At 57.4% G+C, this 27034-nt stretch overlaps 2 protein-coding genes and 2 long non-coding RNA genes across 53 annotated transcripts in view; 2 read left to right on the top strand and 2 right to left on the bottom strand.

Moving 5' to 3' along the window:
- UNKL (unk like zinc finger) overlaps positions 1–21161 on the bottom strand; it is a 68065-nt gene extending 46904 nt beyond the window's left edge. For 6 of the 50 annotated variants that reach the window (XM_013987790.3, XM_085017968.1, XM_085017985.1 and 3 more), the window contains exons 1-5: positions 21058–21161; positions 19727–19833; positions 18830–18912; positions 9402–9578; positions 8887–9020 (exon numbers count right to left, since the gene is read on the bottom strand). In XM_013987790.3, the coding sequence (XP_013843244.1) occupies positions 8887–9020; positions 9402–9578; positions 18830–18867 (349 nt within the window). In that variant the 5' untranslated portion in view covers positions 18868–18912; positions 19727–19833; positions 21058–21161. Of the gene's footprint in view, positions 1–8886; positions 9021–9401; positions 9579–18829; positions 18913–19616; positions 19937–21057 lie in introns of all 50 variants that reach the window. The other 44 variants (XM_013987783.3, XM_013987785.3, XM_013987787.3 and 41 more) reach the window with 12 other exon arrangements.
- Positions 1351–7709, top strand: LOC146404608 (uncharacterized). The gene is made up of 2 exons (XR_014841083.1): positions 1351–1419; positions 3422–7709. It is a non-coding gene; the product is annotated as an uncharacterized LOC146404608 (long non-coding RNA).
- Positions 12870–16997, top strand: LOC146404607 (uncharacterized). The gene is made up of 2 exons (XR_014841076.1): positions 12870–16324; positions 16386–16997. It is a non-coding gene; the product is annotated as an uncharacterized LOC146404607 (long non-coding RNA).
- A 3989-nt stretch (positions 21162–25150) lies between the features above and the next one.
- UQCC4 (ubiquinol-cytochrome c reductase complex assembly factor 4) lies at positions 25151–26124 on the bottom strand. Its single transcript, XM_003124722.5, has 2 exons — positions 26070–26124; positions 25151–25993 (listed from the first exon to the last, which is right to left on the bottom strand). Exons 1-2 carry the CDS (start codon positions 26099–26101, stop codon positions 25600–25602), a joined length of 426 nt encoding a protein of 141 aa, XP_003124770.1. The 5' UTR covers positions 26102–26124; the 3' UTR covers positions 25151–25599.
- Between the last annotated feature and the right edge of the window lie 910 nt (positions 26125–27034).

Genomic DNA, 27034 nt, shown 5'->3' with positions numbered 1-27034 from the left:
GGCTGCTGGAACGCATTTGATTTTTTTTGCTTTTTAGGGCCGCATCTGCGGCACATGGAGGTTCCCAGGCTCAGAGTCAAATTGGAGCTGTAGCCACTGGCCTGCACCACAGCCACAGCCACGGCAATGCGGGATCTGAGCCACAACTGCCACCTACAGCACAGCTCACGGCAACACTGGATCCTTAACCCACTGAGCGAGGCCAGGGATCTAACCTATGTCCTCATGGATGCCAGTCAGAATTGTTAACCACTGAGCCACGACGGGAACGCCAAAGGCTGCTAGAACTCTCGACAGTCTATCCAACTGCCTGGACCTCGGGCCGCCCCTCATTCCCATGGCCTGTGTTTGGTCAGTGGTCGGTTCAGAGGGAGAGTCTCAGATGGAAAAGGAAGACAGAAGTTTGAGGGGACTGTCCAGAGGGAGAGCACAAGGACGAGCACTGCCCGCGACCAAAATTCTATTCTCAAGCATCCCATGCTCAAGGTTCAAGTCCACCTGCCCACCCCCACCCCGCCTTTTTCCACCCCAGATTTCAGGAAAATTACTTTACCTGCTGGGGAGAGAAGAAACGGACCTCCAAGTCACCCTGACTGTTGGCGTCCTTGTAGCTGAGTGCACAGTGACCTGAACACATGCCAAATGGGCGTGTGACCTCCCTGCTCACCTGCACCCGAGTATGAGCCAACCCGTCCTGAGCACATCTCCGTGGCTGCCGTGGAGGCTCTCTGAGTTACTGATCTGGCTGGAGAGCCCCGACCTCCCACTGCCCCCTTAGCCTCTGTCCAGGGGCCGCCTGCGGAAAAGCACACACACCCCCAGCCGTCTCCTACAGCCTCCTGGGGGATCCTGGACACAGACTCGCTGACTGAGGAGGAGCCCTTAGAACTAAGGTTCTCTTAGACTGCACATCCCTCCCCCCCAGACTTAGCCACGTCTAGGTGGAAGCACCGAGACCGCGTGGTGTGGGCTAAAACTGTGGGGTCTGCACCACCACCAGCCCTGGGAGGGGCCACGCAGGAGCCGGAAACTGAGTGAAGTGACGTCTTCCCGGTGGGTGTGATCACGCCTCCACCCTGGCCCACCCTCCTTGAAGGAGCATCGTCTCTAAGTGAAAACAGCCACGCGCGGGCTCACAGCGGGTTTTCTCTTGCAGCACTGCCTGACCCGCCTGACCACGGCCGCAGTTTGTAGACAGGGAAAGTCAGCCAACTTCTGGCACTCTCCATTCTAATGCCATTTTGCAGGAGGAGGCCTAGTGTGAGCATCTGAAAATAAAGGGACAAGATGCCCTGTGTTCTGCTTTTCACGTGCTCTGCCAAACAAAAGGGCCTCCAAAAAAGGGAGTTGTTTTTTTTTTTTTTTTTTTTGTCTTTTCTAGGGCCGCTCCCACGGCATGTGGAGGTTTCCAGGCTAGGGGTCCAATCGGAGCTACAGCGGCCAGGCTATGCCACAGCCACAGCAATGCCAGATCCGAGCCACATCTGCAGCCTACACCACAACTCACGGCAACGCCAGATCCTTAACCCACTGAGCGAGGCCAGGAATCGAACCCACAACCTCATGGTTCCTAGTCGGGTTCATTAACCACTGAGCCACGACAGGAGCTCCGTGAATCTACTTCTAACCTCTCTCCTTGTCTTGGCTCACTGACCACTGAGCCACAACGGGAGCCCCGTGAGTCTGCTTCTAACCTCTCTCCTTGTCTTGGAATCTCAAGCCAAGGGTTGTCTTCATTTCCACCCTCTGCTGTGAGTGGCGTCCCCCCGACAGGTCACCCAAGATTCCCGAGCCCTCCCCCACTCCCTCACTCTGCCGTGCCTGCTGCTCCCTCCGTTTCACTGCCATCCCACCTGATGCCCTTGCCCCCCCGACTCTCCCACCCCCACCCCTTGGCGTGCCTCCTTTGGGGACTAGTCCCGAGCACGCCCATGGTGACGTGCGGTACCAGCTCTCCAGAATCACAGGCTATTCCCCCCTGGAGCGGGCACCCTGCCACCACATGGGAACCCTGACGTCCTCTGATCTATGTAACGGGCAGACTCAGTACCAGGGACGGAAGGAGGGCCCCTTAGCGTCCTCGAAGACGTCTGGGGCATCCTACCTGCCGGGAGCGCCCCTTCTTGTGGTGTGCGCTATGACGGCTTTCAGCCTTTCTCTCCACTGCGACGAGGTCTTTGAAACCTGGGGCAATTCGTCACCACATCCTCACTGGTTGTCACATGAAAGAAGAAGACTGAAGGGGGAGTTCCCGTCGTGGCTCAGTCGTTAACGAACCCGGCTAGGAACCATGAAGACACAGGTTCGATCCCTGGCCTCGCTCAGTGGGTTAAGGATCCGGCGTTGCCATGAGCTGTGGTGTAGGTCACAGATTCGGCCTGGATTCCGCGTTGCTGTGGCTGTGGTGCAGGCCGGCAGCTACAGCTCCGACTGAACCCCTAGCCTGGGAACCTCCATGTGCTGTGAGTGCGGCCCTAAAATGACAAAAAAGAAGACTGAAGGGGCCCAGGGGCTCGTAGGAGGAACCTTAGCCGACCCTGATGCTGGGAAGTAAAAAGGTTTACTCTCTAGTCAACACAGGGGCACCGACTCAGTCTTGAACACCTGCCGAGGGGAATGACCGAAGGTAAACCTATGCCGTGTACGGGAGTGGAAGGGGACGCAATTTGAGTCCCTGAGTGCGCTCTGAAATGAAGGATGCCATCTCGCTCTTCCATGTGCTGGATGCCCCACTGCCCTCCTAGGAAGGACTTACCGTACGAGTCGGGAGCTACAATCCATCAAAATAGGCGAGACTCCCTTGCCCTGACTCATAGCCTAGTGAAACTTAAGACGTTTAATTTCTCAGTAGGGACCCACGACACCACAGGCAAAGGCATAGTCAAGCTGTGACCTGCCCCTAATAACTGACATTTCAAAAAAAAAATTCCCCTTAAGCAAAAACACCCTAGCCGGCCCCCAAGTGTCCTCACGCAAGGGCTTCTTAAGACCCTGCCCGTCTCCCTGCACCCCTCCTCCCCTGCTGCCAACAGCGACCACCTCTGGGCCATGAGCGAAGCCATGGAGGAGATTCACTCCGGAGCACCCGACACATTAGCCTCTATCCTCCCGCGAGGACCCGTCACTCAGTGTTGGACTTGAAAGAGGCTTGCTTTCGAGCACCCCTGAGCCCCGGAATCCCGATGCATTTTTGCGCATGAACGGCAGGACCCCGCACAACGTGAGGAAGTAATGACAGTACTGATGGTTATGCCCCAGGGATTTAAAACCTGCCCTGGAGTTCCCACTGTGGTGCAGCGGTTAAGGAACCCGACAAGCATCCATGAGGACGCAGGCTTGATCCCTGGTCTCGTTCAGTGGGTTAAGGATCCGGTGTTCCCATGGGCGGCTCAGATCTGGCGCTGCTGTGGCTGTGGTGTAGACTGGCAGCTGTAGCTCTGATTAGACCTCTAGCCTGGGAACCTCCATATGCCACGGGGGTGGCTCTAAAAAGACCAAAAAAAAAAAAAAAAGAAAAAAGACCGAAATTTTAAAAAATAATAATTAAAAAAAAGATGCAAAACTTTATTTATAAAACAGAAACAGTCTCAATCTCAAAGATTTTGAAATCAAACTTACAGTTACCAAGCGGGGGACCACGGGGCGGGGGTAGGGGGATGGGATCAGCAGACACACCAGCAGGTACAGAACAGGCGAGGCTCTGCTGCAGAGCACAGGGAACGAGGCAACAGCCCTGATGACCTCCGGGGGGAAGGGGCGGGTCTCTACCCGCTTACCTAGCGACACACACACACACACACACACACACAACCGATTCAGGCTGCTGTCCACCTGACGCTGACACCACGTGGCGGGTCAACCACACTCCAGTAAAGTTAAACCAAACCACACGGAGACTTTCACCGACGCGGGATCTCCCCGTGCACCCATGCGCAGATGTGACCCATCCCTCGAGGAAGACCACGGCGCGCCCACGCGAGACCCTGCGTGGGAAGCACCCTCCTGGGGCACCCGCGCCACGACCCGCCTTAGGGACGGGAAATACGCCATACAGTGGGGACAACCAGCAAAGCTTTACACACGCAGCCACCCGGGACCACCCCCGCTTCTGCCACGGCTGCCCGGACTCTCTGCCCCAGGAACTGGGCGTCCGTGAAAGCCTGAGAGGCTGGAGATCAGCCAGGCCAGTGAGATGCCGAGTGGACAGGCTCTTGCCGAGTCACCGTGACCACTCGTCATGCCCTGAAATCACAGGGAACACCTCCAGGGCCACCGTCCCAGGCTGATGACGTCAGCTACGTGCTGAACCACCCACACCAACGCTGTGGGACCTGTCCCAACCCTCGTGATGCTCTTCCAAAGGAGGCACATGCCAAGGGGTAGGAACGCGGTGGGAGGCGCCGCATCCGGCCTTGGCGCTGCCGCTGCCCTCCTCGGCTCCTGCCGTTCGGCCACGTCCTCCTCTGGCAAACACCTCGTCCGTCCAGGCTGGACGTTGACACAGGGAGGAGTGGCCGTCACGTCTATTCTCTGCTCCATCTTTTGCAGCTCCCCATGCAGAATGGGGCGTCCACGCTCTCATAAATTTCTCCGGGTTACAGCCCGTGGACAGACTCTGTCCCTGCGCTGGTCCCCCCACCCCCACCATGATGCCTGTGGATTCAAGGTATTCTACACTTTTCCCCCGAAAAAGGCCAACCCCACTCTCACCTTGGCTCCCAGGTCTGCTAAGCTCAGCCCTGGCAATTACTGCACAAACTCTCAACGTTCACGTTCCGTCCCCCCCAGACCTCCCCCCTCGCACTGACACCTGCGGTGAGGATGAAGCAGTGACAGCGAAGTGCCATCTCTCTGACCCATCTCACTGCTGCTGCCCCCTCAAAAGCCTCTGCCAAAGCAGGAAACAGGTAACGACACCGTGCGGCTGCTCGGGGCTCCGATCCATGCTTCCTCCGTGACCCCGCCGTTAAGGTGCCCCAGCACCGACTCCTCAGAAACCTCACCCACTGCTGCCCCCGCCCTGAATACATGCAGGGCCCAGACAAGAGACGCACTTACTGGGAAGGGGAGACGCGGCTTGTCTGAGGTCTGGCGTACAGCCTCCTGAGGCCTGGGGAAAAGCCACCAGTCAAGAATGCCCCAGCGACCCCCACTATGCAGATGCGCTTCCCCCCCACACTCGAGGGCACCCCCTCTCGGGCTGGCCTCTTACGAGGGTGCTTCAGCTCCTGGGAAGGGCACCAGGCATGTGCTCCTTCTGGAAACCTGCTCCTTTGGAGCCCAGGGATGGCCGAGGGCCCATCGGAGCAGCCCTGACTCCGCCAGGATGGGGTCTAGGCTGCCATCGCTTAGACACTGCTCGATTCGTGCACGAGGCAGGCCCGGCTGGTTGAGTTCTAGGAACCCAAGCATGAACCTTCATACTCTCACCAGTCCTGAGATAAGAGGGCAAGAAGGTGCGTTCTGGCAGGAGTAGGGACTGCTCCTGGACCGGCAGCCCCTCGGGGAGGTTCTGCACACCGTGAAATGACTGCACAAAATCTCACAGGGGCCCTTGCGGACGTGTCCACAAACACGAGGGCTGCCTTCCAAGGACCCCCATCCTTCTCTGGACTCAGCAGAAAATACTGTCTTGACAAGAGGCTAGCTTGTGACTATCTCCTGGCCAAGCGAGGGACACTCTGCACCAGTATTAATTAAACCTGCCTCACGCGTGTCACTAACTCTGGCCAGACTGGGGATAAATGTAAAGAGATATGTAAACAAGGTCAAAGGTTACAAGACAGGTGCTCCCGTTGTGGCTCAGTGGTTAGCGAACCTGACTAGTACCATGAAGACACAGGTTCGATCCCTGGCCTCGCTCAGTGGGTTAAGGATCCGGCGTTGCCGTGAGCTGTGGCAAAGACGCAGCTCAGATCCTGTGTTGCTGTGGCTGTGGTACAGGCCAGCAGCTGCAGCTCTGATTCAACCCCTAGCCTGGGAACCTCCATATGCCATGAGTGTGGCCCTAGAAACCACAGCACAACAAAACAAAATGAAGCCATAAAAAAGTCTGAGTAAGCCGCATTAACTAATTAGGCTAGATTGTATATCAGCCATCCTGATCCTAAGATTATCCCATATTAATAGAAATCCAGGGTGTTCCCATTGTGGCTCGGTGGTAATGAACTTGAATGGTATTCCTAGGGGCGTGAGTTCGATCCCTGGCCTTCCTTGGTGGGTTGGCGATCCAGTGTTGCTGTGAGCTGTGGAGTAGGTCGAAAGTGCAGCTCAGATCCCACATGGCTGTGGCTGTGGTGCAGGGCAACAGCTACAGCTCTGACCCTCCATATGCTGCAGGTGTGGCCCATAAAAAAAAAATAGAAATCCAGACTAAAGCATGTTAAAGATTACCTCCAAATAAAGTGAAGTCCTGGTTAAGCTTTAAAAAGCCATAACTGGAGTTCCCGTCGTGGCGCAGTGGTTAATGAATCCGACTAGGAACCATGAGGTTGCGGGTTCAATCCCTGCCCTTGCTCAGTGGGTTAACGATCCGGCGTTGCCGTGAGCTGTGGTGTAGGTTGCAGACGTGGCTCAGATCCCGTGTTGTTGTGGCTGTGGCGTAGGCGAATGGCTACAGCTCCGATTCGACCCCTAGCCTGGGAGCCTCCATATGCCGCGGGAGTGGCCCAAGAAATAGCTAAAAAGACAAAAAAAAAAAAAAAAAAAAGCCATAACTGAAATAAAAATAGGCCCTGAAAGTGACTTTAACATTTTTCTTTTTTTTCCTTTTTAGGGCTGCACCCATGACATACAGAAGTTCCCAGGCTAGAGGACGGAGCTGCAACTGCCGGTCTACACCACAGCCACAGCAACAGCAGATCCTTAACCTGGTGAGCGAGGCCAGGAATCGAACCCACATCCTCAGTGATCCTAGTCTGGTCCTTAACCCGCTGAGCCACACAGGAACGCCAAAAATTGTGAGACATCTGTTCCCAAGGACTGACTGAAGGTTCCCAACAGACACGAGGCCCTGCGCTGCGTGACGTGAACCACGAAGAAGTGACACGGGGGCTCCAGGGTGCCCGTCAGCAGTGACGGATGAGCAGGTCCACCAAGACGTGGGATATCATCCAGCAATGAGCAGAAAGCCGCTACCAAGGCCCGAAATGACGTGGGGACCCTGGACACAGAGCAGCAAGTGCAAAGGCTATGCCCTGTGACCCCGGCTCATGACATGACGATGATGGGGTGAAAGATGGGTGGTGGCCAGGGCTGCGGAGGGACGAGCAGCCGAGCACGGAGGGCCTCAGGGCAGCAGCATAACGGGGGGTCCCAAACCTGGAGAACGTGGGACAAAGGGGACCCCTGCTGCAAGCTGTGCCCTTAGTCAAAGGCCACGCATCAGTCCTGGGTCAATGGCAACAAATGTCACATCAGCCGGAACTGTTCCCGGGAGGCCCTGCTGGGGAGCAGCGGAAACGAATCTGACCAGTATCCCTGAGGACGCAGGTTCCGTCCCCGGCCTCGCTCAGTGGGTTAAGTAAGGATCCGGCATGGCCGTGAGCTGTGGTGTAGGACAGACGCCGCTCAAATCCTGTGTTGCTGTGAGCTGTGGTGTCGACTGGCGGCTGCAGCTCTGATCCACCCCCTAGCCTGGGAACCTCCATATGCTGCAGGTGCGGCCCTAAAAACCAAAAAAAAAAAAAAAAAAAAAAAAAAAAGAAGAAGCTAAAAAACATGGACATGTGGAAGCAACAGTCTGGAGCAACTCTTCTGAGTCGGAAGAGAGGTCAGCGCCACTGGCTTTACCGAGAATGGGACGAGGCAGGACCCACACCAAATGCTGGACAGATCCCGGATCCCCAGCGAGCCTCCTCCCCTTCCCCTTCTCAAGCTCAGCCCAGCGCCGACGAGGGGATCCTCACTCACCTGCCCACGAACCGGAGCCCCCACGTGGGGCCCGGGTCCCAGACCAGGGAGGCCGAGGGGCTGACCAGAGAGGGGAGCTTCCCAGCAGGATAAACCTGGGCGGAGGTGCTGGCAGGCAGGGAGCTGTGGGCTCTGCCCGTCCTCTGTGCAGAGCTTCTGCCCAGAGGGACACCCCAAAAGGGGACAGTGCCAGGGCACGGTGGCCCCCCCAAATGCACGTGGGCCAGGCCCTCCGCCCCCAGACGCGACGGGAGCTGGTCCTGAGGCCCAGCCAGCCTGGGCAGCCACTTTCTCAATTCATCCCCGACCCAGGGAGGACATGGGGGGGGCGGGCAAGTGGGGGGCGAGCAGAAGAAAACTCCTGCGGGGACCCCCCCTGCTGAGCAGACCTCAGCCCTGAAGCACATCCAGGCACGGGAGAGCCAGGCGGGTGGAGGAGACATCGCGACAGCACCACCTGGAGGGCTGTTCTTGAACGTGCTCCACCCTCAGCAAATACCCAGGGACAGGCCAGCCGGAGGCTGGGGAGGCGGGGGACCAACACGATGGGACCGTGTGTGGGGAGCGAGGGCTGCAAAGCCGGCGCTGCACAGGCCTCCACAGGTGTGTGGGTGTCCCCAGGACTTTACAGGGAAAATGCTCAACGCCCAGAGCCTCCGTCTGCGGAAGCTGCTGGGGACACGGGTCAGGGACACGGGCCCAGGGACTCCCGTTTCTGATAAGTCTCATGGAGGCCAGGTGGAGGCCGCAGGGCAGGCACCAGCTGGTGATGCCAGTTGGGCTCTGGGACCCGACGCCCTGGCAGGAGCTGTGCCAGCCTCGCAGCCCCCTTCCCAGAGCAGCCAGGGGACCAGACGCCCCGTTCGGACCCTGGCTGGCCCCTGACGACTGGAGGGGCCGAGGCTGAAGCAGCCTCGCCTTCCCACCTGACCTGTAAAGCAGGCATTTTGCCCACACAGACGGCCGCGGGGTTACCTTGCCACCGGGGGTCCTCGCCCAGGATCTTCTCCATCAGGGCCTGGCTGGCCAGGACCCCGGGCTGCAGGTCAGGGACGCCATCCCCAGTGCCGAGCTGGCCGTTCTGTAGGGCCTCCTGGGCCTGCAGCTCCCTGCAACCAAACAGCTCGCGGTTACGGCGGCGGCCCGGCCCCCAGAGCGGGGACAACCCCTGGCTTCTGTCACTTCAGGGAGCCACCTGGATGAGGGCCCAGGGCCTCCGCCGCACTCCCACCCCCACCCGCACGTCCTGGGACAACGGCCTTGGCCCAAACCCCAGCGGTCCCAGAGCCGAGTGTGTTCCGTGAGGCCTGGCGGGCACCCAGCCCCCTCGCACCCGAGCCAGGAGGAAGGAAACGGGTGACTCTCTCCTCAGAGCAAAATCAGGGCCGGGAAACAGCTGCTTGGGCGGGCGATCCCCGCGACCCGGGGAGGGGGGCGGGCAACCCCTGCAACTGGGGAGGGGAGCAGGCTCCGCCGGGATACCCGCTCACCTGATGTCGCACACGGGCGGCCGCAGATCCAAGGGGCCGTGGGCGAAGGCGCAGTGCAGCCCGTTCCGCACGCAGTGGCCCCGGGCGTCCGTCTCGTGGATGCAGGTGCCCGTTTTGTAGTAGCGCAGGTGGTACTTGCGCTCCGTGTCCCCCGTCGTCCGGTGCAGGTACGGACACCTGCGCAGATAGGGTGATACACACGGTCTGGGCCTCAGGGCCACCATGGGGTCAACCCACACCCAGCTAGGGAGGTCTCGTCCCCGTCCCTGTGCTCTGGGTGGAGGATGAGCAGCACCGGACCGAGACTCGCCCCTGCCCCGGACCCTCCCCCCGCCCGGACTCAGAGCCCTGACAACCCCTCACGGACAGGGGGCCGGAAAACACACCACCAGGATCCCAAAGTGGAAACCAAAGCCCCCATCAGATCGGGGGCGGGCCACCTGTGCCACCCCTGCCCACAGGCTCTCGGGACCCCCGGGGGGCGGGGGCCTGGATGCGGCGGCTGCGGCGGAGAGACAGGACGGCGGGGTGGGGAGCAGACAAGGGAGGGGTGGACGGAGCAGCAACACACGGGCAGCGCCAAGGCCCAGAGCCACGTGCTCCCAGGACAATCACACTCGGCGCTCTGAGAAGGGGCTCACGCTGCCGGTAGGTGGCAGCTGCAGAGGCGGCAGGGACGGAGCCCCCATCAAGGCCAGTCCCACCAGACAAGAGCCACAGACAGGGGAGGATGGGAGGGGATGTGCCACGGCCTCCGAGCAGCCCCGCGGGGCCCAAGGCTGCCAGTCTCAGATCTGAGATGGAGGCCCTTCGCCCAGCGACTGCAGGGGGCCCTGTGTGGGATCTGGGAGAGGCCCACTGCCCCTGGTGTCCACAGGCTGGAGCACCTCCGGGGGCAGCTGAGAGGATAAGACTGAGAGTGAAAGAAAGGATGGCTGAGGCGCCACCCAGCCTGAAGGCCACCAGGCGAGGTGACGGAACAGAGGCCTGGAGCGCGGGCCGCTTGGCCCAGGGAGCTCCAGGGTGCGCGGGCTATGAGGGCAACAGAGAGGAGGTCACGTCCGGGCAAGTGCCCGGGGCCCCTGGAGCCAACCAGGCAAAAGCCAAGCCCACAGTGGGCCCGGCAGCCCGCCCCCCGTGTGGCCGTGGGGAAAAAAAAAAAGTTAAAATGGCAAATTGCTCTTGTTAGTTTTATGGCCACAGGTGCAGCATATGGAAGTGCCCAGGCTCGTGGCTGAATCAGAGCTGCAGCTCCCGGCCACAGCCACCGCCACGCAGAATCTGAGCCGCATCTGCGACCTACACTGTCATTTGCAGCAATGCTGGATCCTTAACCCACTGATGGAGGCGAAGGGTTGATCCTGCATCGTCATGGATACTAGTCAGGTTCTTAATCTGCTGAGCCATGAAGGAAACTCCTAAAATGGCAAGTTTTATAGATGGCGTCACAACTTTTTTGTCTTCTGTCTTCTTAGGGTCGCACCCGCGGGATATGGAGATTCCCCGGCTAGGGGTCTAATCGGAGCTACACCTGCCAGCCTACACCACAGCCAGAGCAACTCAGGATCCGAGCCACATCTGTGACCTACACCACAGCTCACGGCAATGCCGGATACTTAACTCACTGAGCAAGGCCAGGGACCCAACCCGCAACCTCATGGTTCCTCGTCGGATTAGTTTCCACTGCGCCACGACGGGAACTCCAGGTGTCGCAACTTTCAACAGAGCCCAGTGGAGACGGAGGATCGAGGCGGTCTCTCTGTTGCCCTGAAATAGCACCACTTACAGGAAAGCGTGTCAAGTCACACCTGGACAGCCTGTGCCATTTCCCAAACCCTCGGCTGAGGCACAGCATCCAGATCAAGAGGACCGAACGCAGCCGCCCCGGGGGCCTCTCACACGGACACACAGGGAACAAGTGCCCCTTGTGAGTGGCAAGAACTGGAAACGCAGCAATGCCCGCAAGAACCTTCGTGCAAACGGCCCACTGCAACCCCAGCTGTCACTGCCAATTGCCAAAGATCGGAAAAAGCAGGTTCTAGGAAACTTGCTTCCCACTTGGTGAAAAAAGGAAAAACATACAGTCACAACTGTATCGCAGGAAAGGGATGCCGTGTGCAGGCAGAGCTCCGCGTGCCCAGACCTGAGCTGTCGGCTTCAGCGGTTTGCTTCCTGTTCCCAAAGAGAAGCTCTGAGGAACCTCTCCAGGCCGTGTGCGTGGGCCGGGCAAGCACCTGCATGGGGCGCTCACTGTGTTAGGCACAGAGGCAGCCCTGCTTCCAGCCCCTCCCTCCAGGGCCGCATTCCATGTTTCCCTTCCATCCAAGCACTGCCCTGCGCCTCCCACAAGCACCGGTATATGACCCAGACAGGTGCCAGGTGGCTGTTGTCGAGCACAGGCCAGGGAGCCCCATCTAGAACAAGGAACCCTCCCCGGCTTTTCACATAAATAATACACATTGATGTCGCTGATTAAATAAAAACACGGAGGGAGTTGCCTTATGGCGCAGCAGCTACAGCTCCGATTCAACCCCTAGCCTGGGAACCTCCATATGCTGCGGCTGCGGCCCTAAAAAGACAAAAAGTAAGTAAATAAATAAAAACCCAGAGAAAGAGAGAGACCGGTGTGCACAGAAATAACGCATCTACAAAAGAGAAAGTGCAAAGGCTCTCCAGCGTGAGAGGCGCTCCCGTGCTCTGATGACCACACACGGGGAGGCCCACCTGCGCAAGCGGGGTGCAAACGGGTCTCCGGGAAGCAGCGCCGCCGCAGGACCGCCCAGAGGACGGTGCTCTTACCCTCTGCCCGCCATCCCCAAAGGCAGAGGGTCCCAAAGAGGTAACCCACAACCGCCAATGGCCGGAGACACCGAGGTGCGGAATGAACCCCAGGCGAGCTCAGTGCAGCCGGCAGGACGGCGGCGGTCTATGGGGCCTGAGCTAGGAGCGGGGAACGCGCTAAGAAGAGGGAGCATGGCACCTGCAGTTTACGTCGCAAGTGGGGACAAGAATACACTCTGTTCACATCAGAAATTATGGGAGGAGGGAGTTCCCACCACAGCACAGCAGAAATGAATCCAACTAGGAACCATGAGGTTGCAGGTTCGATCCCTGGCCTCGCTCAGTGGGTTAAGGATCTGGCGTTGCCGTGAGCTGTGGTGTAAGGTCGCAGACTCGGCTCGGATCCCGTGTTGCCGTGGCTGCGGTGCAGGCCTGCGGCTACAGCTCCGATTCGACCCCCAGCCTGGGAACCTCCATATGCCAAGGATGCGGCCCTAAAAAGGACAAAAAACAAAAAACAAAACAAAAAAAAAGGACGGAAGGCACTGCTGTTTCTTGGGGACAGAGTTTTGGTCTGAGGATGGTAAAGTGTGTGGGGGGGGTGATGGCTGCACAAAAATGTGAATGGACCAAAGGCCACTAAGCTGTGCACCGAAAAAAGCTAAGATGACAAATTTAATGCCAGGCTTTTTTTTTTTTTTTTTAATGGCTGCACCTGCAGCATGTGGACGTTCCCAGGCCAGGGATCAAATCCGAGCTGCAGCTGTGACCTGTGCCACAGCTGCCACAAGGCCAAAGCTTTTAACCCATTGCTCCGAGCGGGGAATCAAACCCATATCTCTGCAGCATCCTGAACAATCAGATCCTTAACCCACTGCTCCACAGTGGGAGCTCCTAATGTTACATCGTTTTGCAATAAAAAAATAATAGGACTTAAGCTAATAGGAAAGTAACCATTTTTAAAAAAACCATTCCGATCTTCAGAAATACTCATACAGCTACTGTAAGTGAAGCAAAAGAATCCCAGAGTCTGGGGAGAGGGGGCCCACACACCAGAGCTGGAGCAGTGTCTACAGGTTTATACGCAGAAGACACCCTGCAAAGGTGCTATGGGACCCCAAGCACCGCTGAGGCGCCAGCTGCAGGGTGTGGCAGAGGTTGCCGGCACCCCAGAAGCTCCAGGGAGTGAACAGAGGGGCTGCCTCACTCCCCCCATTTCCGGACACTCCCTAGGACTCTGGGGTCAGCGCTAAGCATCATTTTGTCTCCTTGCCAGTACCGTCGCCACGGCAACCAGAGCACAGCCAAGGTTATGGGCCCCCTCTCCCCAGCACTGAGCACCGAATGGGGGCTATTATTCCACTCGGGGCATGTCACCTCCTGCTTGTCACACGACTGAAAAGCAATGAACTGAGCTTAAGATACTGGGGAATGTTTAATGAAAATGGCTGCTTCTAAGAACATCTAAGAGGCAAAAGGGAAAACCCCAGAGAAAACACAGTGGCAGCGCCGGGACCCTCCTCAGGGCAGGGCAGAGGCCCTGGCGGGGAGGGGGCGTCCTGAGGGGTCAACCCAGCCCGGCAGGCAGAAGCTTTCCCGCCACAGGAGTTCACTCATCCGCCCCCAGGGTCACTGTGCCGCTGACCAGTGGGATCACTGATGCTACAGCACCTGTAACGTGACCCGGGGAGACTCCTTCTGCAGCCCGACAAATTCAGGGTGTCACCCGAGGTTCTCAAATCCATCCACGACCTTTAGTCACCCAACTAGGGCTCCATGGATGGTGTGAGGCAGTGGCACACAGCCCGCACAGGTCGCCGCCGTGCTCTGCAAGTGCTGGAACAGGCAAGGGGTACAAGGGACCAGGCCGGGGCTCAGGGCTGCCATCTCAGTCTCCAGGAGAACCAGAAATTGTCCCCTTCCCTGTCGCAACACACCCAAAACAAAAGTGGACCCACAAATGCAGACTCACTACGCGTCAATGTTTGCAAACGAGTCAGGCCAGAGCCGCCTGGAGCGCCTGCCAACCCCGCACAGTCTGATCCCGCTGCTCCCAGCAGGAACCTGGGATCTAAAGGGCCGGCAAGTTCCCAGGGGATGCCGCTGCTGCTGCTGCTGCTACTGTGGTCTGGGGGCTGCACCAGGAGAACCCCTGGCTTTAGAGGGACATTGGGGTACAACACGACTCTCTCCAGAGCCTCAAGGAGCTCGGGCATAGGTGGGGACCAGAACATAGCACTCAAATAACGGAGGTGTGAACTGCACCAGAATCGAGCATACTGAGGTGGGTATGGGAAATGAGTGGCAACAGAAAGACGGAAAAGGAAGGTCTGTGTGCCGCGGACAACTGGGGGAGGGGTGGCTCAGGGGTGGGGGCGCCAAAAGGGGGGGCCTGAGGGGAGAAGCTTGAGCCCCCTCCTCCTCCGCTAAGGACAGGGTGGGGGGTGGGGGGGGTGCAGGTGGACCCCGCCCATCTGTACACCCCCTCCCAGCCTCTGGCTTCCAAGGGCGTGCCAGCCAGGTCAGCAACCCCCTCATTACTCCCTACCAGGGACCATGGCCCGACACCAAGCCCAGCTCTCTCCTCTGTGCCTGCAAAGCTTCCACCCTCTCCCAGGAACCTGTCTCCCTGCCAGCCTCTCCAGAGCCTTAGCACGCCCAGTGCTAACAGCTGCTCCCAGTCCTGTTCCGTCCCGCCCCCTTGTAGCTCTGAGGCACCTGCTTGCAATTCCCCTAAGGGCGCTGACTTGTGAACCAAAAAAACCTGTGTTTTCCTCTCGATTGCAAGTAGCCCTTGACTCCTCACCACCACAACGCTCCGAGGTCTGGGCGGGCCATTGGCTTTCACCTCCGCCCAAGGCCCAAGCAGAGTTCACCCAATACCAGTGTAAACAGCAACAGGCTGTAACTCTCCTCAGCTGAGCAGACTTTCACCTACGCCTCAGGTCCTGGGACACCGACTTTTTAAAATCAAACATTGCACGAGCACCTCTTATGAGCACCTCTCACCGCCAGGTCAGACCAAGGATGAGTGTGACACGGCAGGCACACCACGCCTAGGACAGACACACAAGTTTCTCTAAGCCGGCAAGTTCCCACAGTGCCAGATTCAGGTGGAAAGTGCTCCCCACCACACACACACACATCTTCCGCCCAGGAGACATTGGGCCCAGGACCCCAGAGGCACCAGGTGCTGTGAGGAAAGAGGGATCTGTGCGGAGAGGTGCCAGGCCTGCCGGGTGAAACATGGCAGGGAACGCTATGAACCAGGCAGATCCCTAGCGCCAACCGGTCGGGTTGTAACACAGCAATGGGCCAAGCCTGCGTCTGAGAAAAACCTAGAAAACGTGGGTCTGAAGGGCCACCCCAGGGGTTGCCTGACTACGGCAGAAAGAAGGTTATCAGGAAAAAGGATGGTCCGTCTGTACCCCCCAGAGCTGGGGCTGCCGCAACCCTCTCTCAAGGAAAATGCTCCCCTAGGGGCCTTGAGACCCTTAAGGGGGCCTCGGAACCAACCTCTGTAAACACCTGACCACCGGGCACACAACGCACACGTGTTCTCCAGTTAGTGGGAGGTGTCAACCACACCTAGGTTCCAGGTGTGAAGACCCGCTGAGAGCGGGACCCGCTCGGGGCCTGGAGCCGTCCACACCGCACGCCACTCTCAGTGCAGATTTCGGGACGAGGCGGGACCCAAGAAACCTCTGGCCAAGCGACGCTCTCCTCGAAGCCCCAGCCTATGAAATACCTGAGACGTGATCCGCGAGGTGGGAAACACCGACCCGGTGGGGCTGGGCCCGACCTCAAGCTCGGAGGCGCCTTCCCAGCGGGGGCACCGCGGAGGGCGAGTTGAGAGCAGCAGACCCAGGCGGGTCGGTGGCAGCGCGGGGAGGCCAGTTCCCACGGGGGCGGGGCGGGGCGCACGTGACGCGGACGGCCAATCGCAGCCCTCGCTGGGGAAGGGGCGTGTCCGCCAGAACAAAGGGAGCCGCGGGAGGGAGGACCGCGGAGCACCTGGGCTGAGGGGGCCCTCCTGCCCACAGGGTGCCCGCCTGCAAGGGTGACGGCGGGGGAGGGGCCACGGAAGGAGGGGTGACAGAGGTGAAAGGTGACTGCCTGCGGGGGAAAGGGGATGACGCGGGGTGGGGGTTACTCATGGGGAGGTGGGGATGATAGTGGGGCTGACAGCTTGAGCACCCACAGCGGGTGGCGGTGACAAATGGTAGGGGTCACTGGCAGGGTGACAGTGAGAGAAGGATGACCCACTACCTGCCAATGAAACGGGATGACAGTAGGGGTATGACACTGGGGGAGGAAAGTGATTGCCAGCCAATGAAGGTGACAGCAGGGGAGAGGGCTCCAGGAGCAGGGTGACAGCAAGGGGGGAGAATGACCACCTGTCTAGGACAGGAGTTGACATCGGGGTGCCAACACTCTCCGAGGTCTCCCCCGCAATGGCTCAGCCCCACCCTGTGCCCATTAAGTTCCCAGAATATCCTTGGAGGCTTAACATCATAGGACTTTGGCTGAAGGGTCTTTGCTCTTTGACATTTCATGATTCAAAATGATAGGTTGGGGAGTTCCCGGCATGGCGCAGTGGAAACGAATCTGAGTAGGAAGCATGAGGTTGTGGGTTCGATCCCTGGCCTCGCTCAGTGGGTTGAGGATCTGACATTGCCATGAGCTGTGGTGTAGGTCGCAGACACAGCTTGGATCTGGCATTGCTGTGGTTGTGGTGTAGGCCACTGGCTACAGCTCTGATTCAACCTCTAGCTGGGAACCTCCATGTGCCACAGGTGTGGCCCTAAAAAGCAATATATGACCAAAACAGACCTTTGGAGAACCCATGAACTGAAATAAAAGGAAGCCCCTTTCCTTGCTCTAAAAGTTAGTATCTATTTACAGATTCCATGGCAACCCCGCATGAGCCAGAATATGAAATTCAACAGGACAAACTCAGAAAATCCATCTCCTATGGAATGAGCAATCATTACGAAGGAGAGATTCCTGGGGAGATGTCTGGCCTGTTCTACAGGCCTGAAGCAAGTCATCTTATATACTCAGTAAAAGTCACACACAAAAAATCTTTTTTTTTTTTTTTTTTTGGCTCTTTAGGGCCGCACCCTCAGCCTATGGAGGTTCCCAGGCTAGGGGTCAAATCGGAGCTACAGCTGCCGGCCTCCACCACAGCCACAGCAACACTGGATCCGAGCTGTGTCTGCGACCTACACCACAGGTCACAGTAATGCTGGATCCCGGACACGCTGAGCGAGGCCAGAGATCGAACTCGCATCCTCACGGATACTAGCCGTATTTGTTTTCACTGTGCCACATCGGGAACTCCACACACAAAAAAATCTTTAATGAGACTCGTGTACCTTCATGCTGCATGTACGGGTGCATGGGCTGCATCCAAAACAGAGTATTAAGCAACATCTTTGTCCCAATCGTCTCAGTCATAACCTGCATGCTATTTAGGCCACATGTTAATGTTTTATAGTAAGAAGTTGCAATGTCGCTTAATGTTTGAGCCCAGTATAAAATGACAGGCAGGTGTCACTCTTCATCCCACGGGGACCCCCCACAATGAGGGTGAGTCAGTACCAGAACATTCAGACTCTGGAACCCTACACAGCTGTTACGACATACTTTCTTTTCATGCATTAAAAGCATCACCAATGAATTCTGCCAATTAGTCCCCCATCCTGGACTCTGGAATGGGGTCAGATATCCAGGTGACAGATCCCTGCCCCAGGATGTCAGCAGTGCCCCCCCCCAGGGGGGTGCAACTCAGGACTTAAGATTCAGGGAGGAGACTGACATGGCCAAGGGAAGTGAGGTGCCAGAGGCCAGGCCTCAGCTAGACCAAAACCTCTCTCTTCTGAAGACCTCTTGCAAGAAACAGCTGCTCAAGAAGCAATTAAATGATGCCATTTCTTTTGTTTTTGTTTTTTAGGGCTGCACCCACGGCATATGGAGGTTCCCAGGCTATGGGTTGACTTGGAGCTGTAGCCACCAGCCTACACCACAGCCACAGCAATGCCGGATCCTTAACCTACGGAGCAGGCCCAGGGATTGAATCCGTGTCCTCATGGATACTAGCTTGGTTTGTTACCACTGAGCCCCAACAGGAACTGCAAACAATGCCACTTCGAAACTTCACAAAACCATCACATCATCTTAACCTAAGCAGACCTGGCTACAATATTGCTGCAGGCTCCAGGCTGCCTTCACAACACCTGTAACTTTCTGGTGTTCAACTAAAAACCCTTCAGGAAGTGTCTAATGCTTAGAAGATGGTCACTGGAGATCAAAAGCTTACTCCCTAGCTTAAGCATTTCCAAAAACGAAGAACAGACTCACAGGGGGCTCCCCGTGCTGCCGTGCGAAAGCTGGGCTCACAAGGGGCCACACCTGAAGAACCGCCTCCCCTCAGAGGATCAGGGTTTGAAGACCAGAAGCACCGCAGCCCCCATCAGACCCAGAACGGAGCAGAAACTGAATGAGTCGCTCTATCCAGAGGGCCCTGGGGCACAGCCGATGCCACCTCACCTCCAGGTGGGAAGGAATGGGCCCTCCCCATCTCAAAGGGCCCACTGGAAAAAAGCAGTTCCTGCCACCAATTTCTGCTGGTTATAGGAACATACCATCCGCCTGGCGCTTCCCCTGTTTTCCCCGTCCACATATTTCAAAATGAAGACATCTGTTCCTCACACCATCAGGAAACTTGCTAAAAAAAAAAAATCAACCAAAACAAAACCTTGATTTCTTTCTTTCTTTCTTTCTTTTTTTTTTTTTTTTTGCCATTTCTTGGGCCGCTCCTGTGGCACGTGGAGGTTCCCAGGCTAGGGGTTGAATCGGAGCTGTGGCCGCTGGCCTACACCAGAGCCACAGCAACGTGGGATCCGGGCAGCGTCTGCGACCTACACCACAGCTCATGGCAACGCCGGATCCTTAACCCACTGGGAAAGGCCAGGGATGGAATCCACAACCTCTTGGTTCCTAGTCGGATTCGTTAACCACTGAGCCACGACAGGAACTCCACAAAACCTTCATTTCATAAACTTTAAAAGGGTGATACAAATGATAGCCTGTAAATAACTTTCCTATCGCTTTTTTTCTTAAAAATTAAACATATCAACAGTAAGAAAAGAAACTTTCCAGAAGTATTTGCATAATGTGAGCAAACATTCCCACAGGCGCTCTCCAAAAAACAGGTGATGCCTACAAAATGGTCCTAAACCCAGAAGGTGTATCTCCTAAGGGTTGGTTCTAATGCAAGAAAAGCAGAGAAGGTGGGGCAGAATCGTTTCGCACCGTGCCAGGTTGATCCAGCATCCGCTGGCAGTCCTTCCTGCAGTGGCCGAGAACCAGGGATATGTGTCCCCCCACCCCCCGCGCCCCCCAAGACCAGTGGTTCTCGGAAAAACTCACAGGGACGACAGGGCCCTGCAGGTGCCAGGTGCTGAAAAGCCCAAGCCTGCCGCCCGCCCAGGTGTGGGCAGCCGGCGCTGCCCTCCAAGCTTACGCGCGCGCACACTCACGCGTCGCCGTCAGGGCACACGCCGCTGGCCTCGTCGTACTTGGAGCAGTACACGTCCGGGCTGTAGTTGAAGGTGCCGTCGCGCCTGCGGAGCGGTCTGCGCCGACGCTGATTTAGGAAATGCCAATGGAAACAGGTAAATGGCCTGTGCTGGGCGCACTTGTGCTGCACAAACAGGGAGCACTGCTCTGTCCTAAACTCCTTTAGATACCTAAAAAGACAAACAGCGTTCGGGTCGCTTCCGCCGCCGCCGCCGCCGGCGGGCGGCCCGGGAACTCGTGGGCAGCGATCGGACGCCGCGCGCCCGCGGGCCCGGACCCCAGGCGCGACCCCTCGCGCTGCCGCCCTCCTCCCCACCCCCCACCCCCCACCCCCACCGGCCAGGCTCGTTCCTCGGATCCCAGGGAAGATGTCCCATCCCCGACCCTAGGTGCCCAGCCCCATCCTCCATCCTAAGCACGGCCCCCGACCCCGGGCGCAGCTGCCCAGGTGTGATTCCGACCTCAGGTGCGATCTTCCGCCTCCCCCTCCCCCCCCGCCCCCTGAACCCAGGCGCGTTCCTCAGATCCCAGACATGGTTCGCCAATCCCAGGCACGGTCCCTGACCTCAGGTGAGACCCCACAGAACCCAGACACGGACTCCTGGCTCCAGGCGCAGCTCAGGCATTACACTCACTCCAGACGATTCCAGGCGGCCACCCCCCCCCACACACACACACATCCCAGGAGAGTTTCCCGGACCGCAGGTGCGACCCCCCAGACCCCATGCGCAGCCCCCCATCCAGACCACAAACGCGGCCCCCAACTTCAGGTGCGATACGGGGATTCTAGGAGAGCCGCTGCCCCAAGCCCCGGTACTATTTCCGACCCCAGGCGGAGGCTGCCCTCCTCCCCAACTCCAGTCGGGGTCCCCCACTTCCGACCACAGGCGCATTCTCGGCGGTCCCCGACCACGACCCCAGGCGCTCTTCTCCTACCCGAACCCAGACGTCTAGACCCCCGACCCAGTTCCCCGCCCCCAAGCCCAGCTGCCACCCTAGACCCTGGGCGCCGCCTCCTGTCCAAATGTGGCAGCAGCCGAGTAGGATGGCAGTCCACCCGCCTAGAGCCCAGGCGCAGCGCGGAGCATGAGAGGCTGGCGGGCCAAGGGGCCGCAGGTGAGACCAGAGAGGCGGGGAGAGCGAGGCGGGGGGCGGCGCGAGGCCCCAGGCCGCACCCGGCGGCGGCTCCCAGGCCCAGGGGTGCGGGGGCGCGGGCGCGCGGGCCGGGGGCGCGCGGAGCTGTCCCCCCCGCCTCGCCCCCGCCTCCGCGGCGGCCGGCTGGGGCACTGACCTGTAGTGGGTCGGCTTCTCGGTCTGCGGGGGGGACCCGCTCAGCGCCGCCGCCGCCGCTTTCGAAACCGACGGCATTTTCAGTCAAAACAATGCAGCGCGCATGCGCCACGCGGGCCCGCCCCCGCCCCTCCGGATCTCCCCCCGCGCGGAGCCCACCCGCGCCCCCCGCCCGGACAGCCACGCCCTCCCGCCACGCCACGCCCTCGCACCACGCCCCCATCCGGCGCCCAGCGCGGAGAGGGTGGCACCGCGAGCCTTGCAGCACCTGGCGCTCGCTGGAGGGGTGCGCGCACCCCGGGCTCCGCCACGCCCCAAGCCCGCCGGCTCGGCCGGTGGCCCCCACACGCACCGGCCCGCAGGCATCCACGTTCACGGCCCACGCCGCACCTGCTCGGCCCCCCGCCCCGCTGCCGCCTTCACCCCACCACGGCTGCCCCGCGCGCTCTACACGAGTCGGCAGCGCCCTACGCGACGCGGATCTGGGGGAGAAGATGGAGCAAGCGGGAGGAGAGGAAACGCACCCAGGCTGCTACACTCGCCTTCACTCGTTGACGACTCTGACCCCCCGGGCTGGGTGCTGAGACGGGAGAGAACGGCTCCAATTGCTTAGGGCTGGGAGTGGGAAAGGTGGGGGAAAAGGGAGCCTGACTGCTCCTGGATGTCGTTTAGGAGTTACGAACATGTCCTAAAATTAGACTACGATAATGGTTAACCCCCCCTCCCGCAAATATACTAAAAATTTTCAGCTGTATACTTTCAATGAGAGAATTGAAAAATATGTGAATTTTGTATCAATAGAACCAAAAAGGATCCAAGAAAGAGGCTCGCAGGCAAGGGAGACACACCTGTCACCAACACCGCGGGGGTGGAGGGGGTGGGATGCAGAGGGTGGAAACTGAGGGAGGCAGGAGGCCGCAAAGCCTCACAAACAGGGCTCCAGCTCTGCTGGCCCTGGAGGAGGAAGCAGGGTGTGCATTTCAGGAAAGAGAATTCAGGTCCAGAGTACATTATGTGGTAAACACTCAGCATAGGAGACATCCTTTTAAGTGTTCAACCTAGCTGGTAACTTTTTTTTTCTGCCACAACCGCTGGCAGGTGGAAGTTCCTGGGCCGGGGATCAAACCCCAGCCACAGCTGCACCTGAGCTACAGAAGTGAAAACATCAGATCCTTAACCTGCTGCACCGGGGAACTCCAGTAATTCTCTTTAAATGCGGATGAAAACAAGGAAGAGCCCATGGATTGGGTCAACTTTTTTTTATCTGAGGAGCAACCCCAATGCCGGTGACCTGCAGCAAGACAAACCCTTGAAGGAAGTGTGGCTGGGAGGTGGAAAGGGTACTGACCTTTACAGAAAATAATGTGTTACATTTCTAGAAACTCCCACCTTAAAGATTCAGACCAAGATTTATGTACAAATATAATTATCAGTTAGGAGTTCCCATTGTGGCTCAGTGGTAATAAACCTGACTAGTACCCATGAGGATTCAGGTTCAATGCCTGGCCTCGCTCAGTGGGTGAAGAAGCCAGCATTGCTGTGAGCTGTGGTGTAGGTCGAAGACACAGCTCGGATCCCGAGTTGCTGTGGCTGTGGTGCAGCCTGGCAGCTGCAGCTCCAATTCAACCCCTGGCCTGGGAACCTCCATATGCTGTGGGTGCAGCTGCAAGAAAGAGAGAGAGAGAGAGAGAAAGGGAGAAAGGAAGGAAGGAAAGACTTATCAACTAGCAAAAAAGTGAAGAGCACCTGAAAGAGAATGAATGACAGTCCTTCTGACGATTGCTCAGGGCGTGAAAGACGTGAAGTGACAAAACAAAGATAGAGCAGTTCCATACATTTGTTCCCAAGTACCGGAGTTACTTTCCAGTACATGTAACACAGTAAAATAACAAAAGCTACCACTTGCTGGTGGGATGACTGACTACCTTCTGTTCACTGTCTAAATGAATTAGCTTTACACACATTACATTTAAGCCTGGAAATTAAGATGGCAAAAAGTCACTACAATATTTTTGAAGAAAATCAAGCCGGAAAATGCTTCTTTGGAGGCGGAATAAACTGATCTTAAAACTGTCAGGATGTAGGAATTCCCGTCATGATGCAGCAGAAGCAAATCCGACTAGGAACCCGGAGGTTGTGGGTTCCATCCGAGGCCTCGCTCAGTGGGTTAAGGATCAGAAACTGCCATGAGGTGGGGTGTAGATTGCCGACGCGGCTCAGATCCTGCGTTGCTGTGGCTGCGGTGTAGGCCGGCAGCTGTAGCTCCGATTCGACCCCTAGCCTGGGAACCTCCCTATGAAGCGGGTGTGGCCTAAAAAGAATAAAAAATAAAGGATAACTTGCTCCTCCTGCCCAACAAAGAGTTCACAGCAATTACCTCTAGGTGGTGGAATTATTAGTGTTTCTAATTCTCTTCCTTTTGCTAATTAGGGTCTAACTTGTTCAGATAAATCACATGGCTTTGGTCACATGAAAGTTTCTCGTTTTTTGTCTTTTTATTAAGGGCCGCACCCGCGGCATATGGAGGCTCCCAGGCTAAGGGTCAAATTGGAACGACAGCTGCCGGACTGCGCCACAGCAATGCAGGATCTGAGCTGTGTCTGCGACCTACCCCATGGCACAGCTCAGACAACGCCGGATCCTTAACCCCTTGAGCAAGGCCAGGGATCCGACTGGCATCCTCACGGACACTATGTCATGTTCTCAATCTGCTGAGCCACAGCAGGAACTCCCTGAAAGTTAATTAAAACAAAAATTCAGAGTTCCTGTTGTGGCTCAGCAGTAATGAACCCAACTAGTAACCATGAGGACGTGGGTTCAATCCCTGGCCTCGCTCAGTGGGTTAAGTATCAGTAACTGCCATGAGGTGGGGTGTAGGCTCGGATCCTGCATTGCTGTGGCTGTGACATAGGCCAGCAGCTGCAGCTCCGATTCGACCCCTAGCCTGGCAATTTCCATATGCTACATGTGTGGCCCTAAAAAAGCAAAAAAAAAAAAAAAAAAAAAAAAAAAATTCTTACTCTTTTTATTCCCTGCAGGAGCTAGTGAGAATAAAGCAAGGATCTGGGTTTGAATGACTGCTGCTCCAAAAAAACGGTTCACAACCAAACAGATCAAAACCTGGCCAGGCCAGAGAAAGGACATCTTACTTCTCTGCTGCCACTGGGACTGACCATGTGGCCTGAGCTAGGATTAGAGCCATCTTTCCGAATCTTGGTCTCTCCGTCTTTAAAAAATGAATATACTTATCTCAGCCCCACCTCCCTGACAAGTATAATTTACCCAGGCAGGAGTTCCTTGTCGTGGCACAGTGGTTAATGAATCCGACTAGGAACCATGAGGTTTCGGGTTCAGTCCCTGCCCTTGCTCAGTGGGTTGGGGATCCGGAGTTGCCGTGAGCTGTGGTGTAGGTTGCAGACATGGCTCGGATCCCATGTTGCTGTGGCTCTGGCGTAGGCCGGAGGCTGCAGCTCCAATTAGACCCCTAGCCTGGGAAACTCCATATGCCGCGGGAGCAGCCCAAGAAATGGCAAAAAAAGACAAAAAAAAAAAAAAAAAAAAAAAAAAAAAATTTACCCAGGCAGGCCAGACACTTAGAGCACTTCAACAGAGGCCTTGTGAGAACCAGAACATTGCCATATGGCTGGCGGCCTTCAAATAGTCAAGGGGGAGAAATTTTCAGTTAACTTTGGCACCAAAGACGTGTCAAGAAAAGATGTTTCACTGGAAGCTTAAGTCAAGTCCTCCCTTTATGCACCTTGCATTTAGTTCAGAATTAAGCAGGTTTCCTACGAAGCAGCACTTGAGAAACATATCATTTAAATACCCTGAAAAAACATTGCCTGAAATTTGTCAAGAGAAATATGTGTCAATTTTACTGTACTCAGAAATTTGTTGCTTTGCTAAAAATAAAAATTTGCAGAGATCTGAGAAAGCCCATTATTCTTGGTACTGTTTGATAATGTATTCCATCACCTGCATGTATTTCCTCAGTTCCTCTTCCTGCATGCAAAGACAGACAACGGAACTGAAAAGACTAGAGGGCTCCTTTTTTTTAAGGAATGCGGAAAAACGGGGGGAGGGGACTGGCTTAATTCCACATTCCCACGTTAAAATTTATTGTTAGTTTGTTAAACTAACATCAGTTTACACACGTCACAGTCCAGTGTAAAATAAACAGGTTTAAACCCTTCTGCCAGTGATTCTGCCTCAGAAAGCAAGTTCAACTGGACTACAAGTGTCGCCAGCATGGCTCTGGAAACATGATAATGTTGTGCAAAGACACCGCAAATCCAACAGCACACGCTGCAACCACAACCTTTTTCCTATGGACCTGTAATGTCTTTGGGCGTATTCGACGGGCATCAAGCATCAGGCAGGAGCTGGGAGCGATCTGCAGCCAATCTTCTCTGCCTGCAAGGGGTCAGCATGACCAGGCACGACATTCAAGCCCTTCGGTCTGGGAACCCGCATAGCCAGGGCAGAAACGGTTAAACGCGACCGGTTCTGTCGCGTCAAAGCCTAAAGGCGAATGCCGGTTCCCTCACTGCTGGCGCGCCGTTAAGTTCTCGCCCCGTGGGCCACCGAGGTCGCAACGCTCTTCAGAACGATCTCCGGGCTCTGGCACCTCTTCTTGCAATATCTGTCTCAACCACCCGTCCGCACTGGTCTCCTGCCTAAAGAAGCACCAGATGATCAGAGCCATGACTGACAGGCTGAAGGGCAGCACTCTCCACCAGGGCCGCTGCTGCTCCTTTCCCAGGGAGTGCTGCACTGTCCACCGGAACGGGTTGGCTTCGCTGGAGGAAAACTGAAGAGGACGGTCAGGGTCGTCCTCCTCCTCGCCTTCGAGCGCGGGCTGCTCTCGAGCCCGGCCACCAGGGGGCTGATGCAGGCTTCGCGAAGTCCAGCGGATCAGCCTCAGTGCCCGGAGGGCCCTGGAAGAAAGAAAGCCGTGAGCGCGCCCGCCCGCCGCTACCGCCCTGGGTCCCGCTGAGACCGCGCGGAGCTCACCCGGTCGCCGGCCCACAACGGACACAGCTCATCGCAACCCAGGTCCACACTCGGCGCCGCCGCGCGCCGCGTTTGCGTCACTTCCGTCGCGCGAAGCCGGAAGCTGGGCGCCTTTCCGGGCCTCCGCTCACGACTACAGAACGTGGGGCCCACGCGCGCAACGGAAATGACCCGCCTCCTCCGGAGGCCTCTTCCGCCACAGGCCCGCCCCCGGCCGGCCGCGCGCGCCTGCCGGGAAATGTAGTTCACCATCGGCCCGAAACGGAGCAAGTGGTCCGGCCCTTGGGCTTCGAAGCCAGGCTTGAGGCCGCGGGCGGGGATCGGGCGCTGGCGCGGTGGTCCGATGAGCTCGCCTCAGAGCGGGTTTCCTGGTCGGCTGCGCTCACCCAAGATCGGCGCTCTGAGCTGACACTCCGCACCCCACCCGCCGTACAGACGCAGCCCCTCGACGACTCCTTTCCGTTTTGCTCTCTTCCTTGGACTTTCAGCCACAGAGATCTCGTTCTCTCGACTGATGACCCCTGTCCCGTGGCCGCGGGCGCTCTTCGTTGCTCTGTGCTGCGCACAGAAACACAAACTGCGCACACAAACTGCCCTGCTTGCGGGACAGGCTTTTCCGCGCACTGCTCAGTCGCAGGGCCGAGATCCCAAACCCACCGCGGCAGGGCACACCCGCGGCTTCCGCGAAGCTGGCAGAAAGTGGGACACAGCTCCCTCTCCGGGAGGCCAACGTAACCAGGTGTGCAGCGCCTAGCACGCCGTCATCTCTGTGCACAGAGGCTGCCGCGTGCTCCTGGGGAAACTTCCCGTCCACTTCGGGAGTCGGGCTGTCCAGGGCCTCTGTCTACCGGGTTCCCCAGGTCTCTTCATAGCGAAGCTGCTGCCTCTGCCGTCAAAGCACACTGGCCCTGGCTTTGCCGAGCCGTCCTGTCTGAAGACCACATAGGAGCCAGGCACCAGCAGAC

Source organism: Sus scrofa, chromosome 3, assembly GCF_054392235.1.
Source record: "Sus scrofa isolate SSC_HxYL_T2T_F1_AM1 chromosome 3, Sscrofa_HxYL_maternal_Yorkshire_Landrace_v2.0, whole genome shotgun sequence".
Lineage (NCBI taxonomy): Eukaryota > Metazoa > Chordata > Mammalia > Artiodactyla > Suidae > Sus > Sus scrofa.
This window is presented reverse-complemented; position numbering and strand designations above follow the sequence as displayed.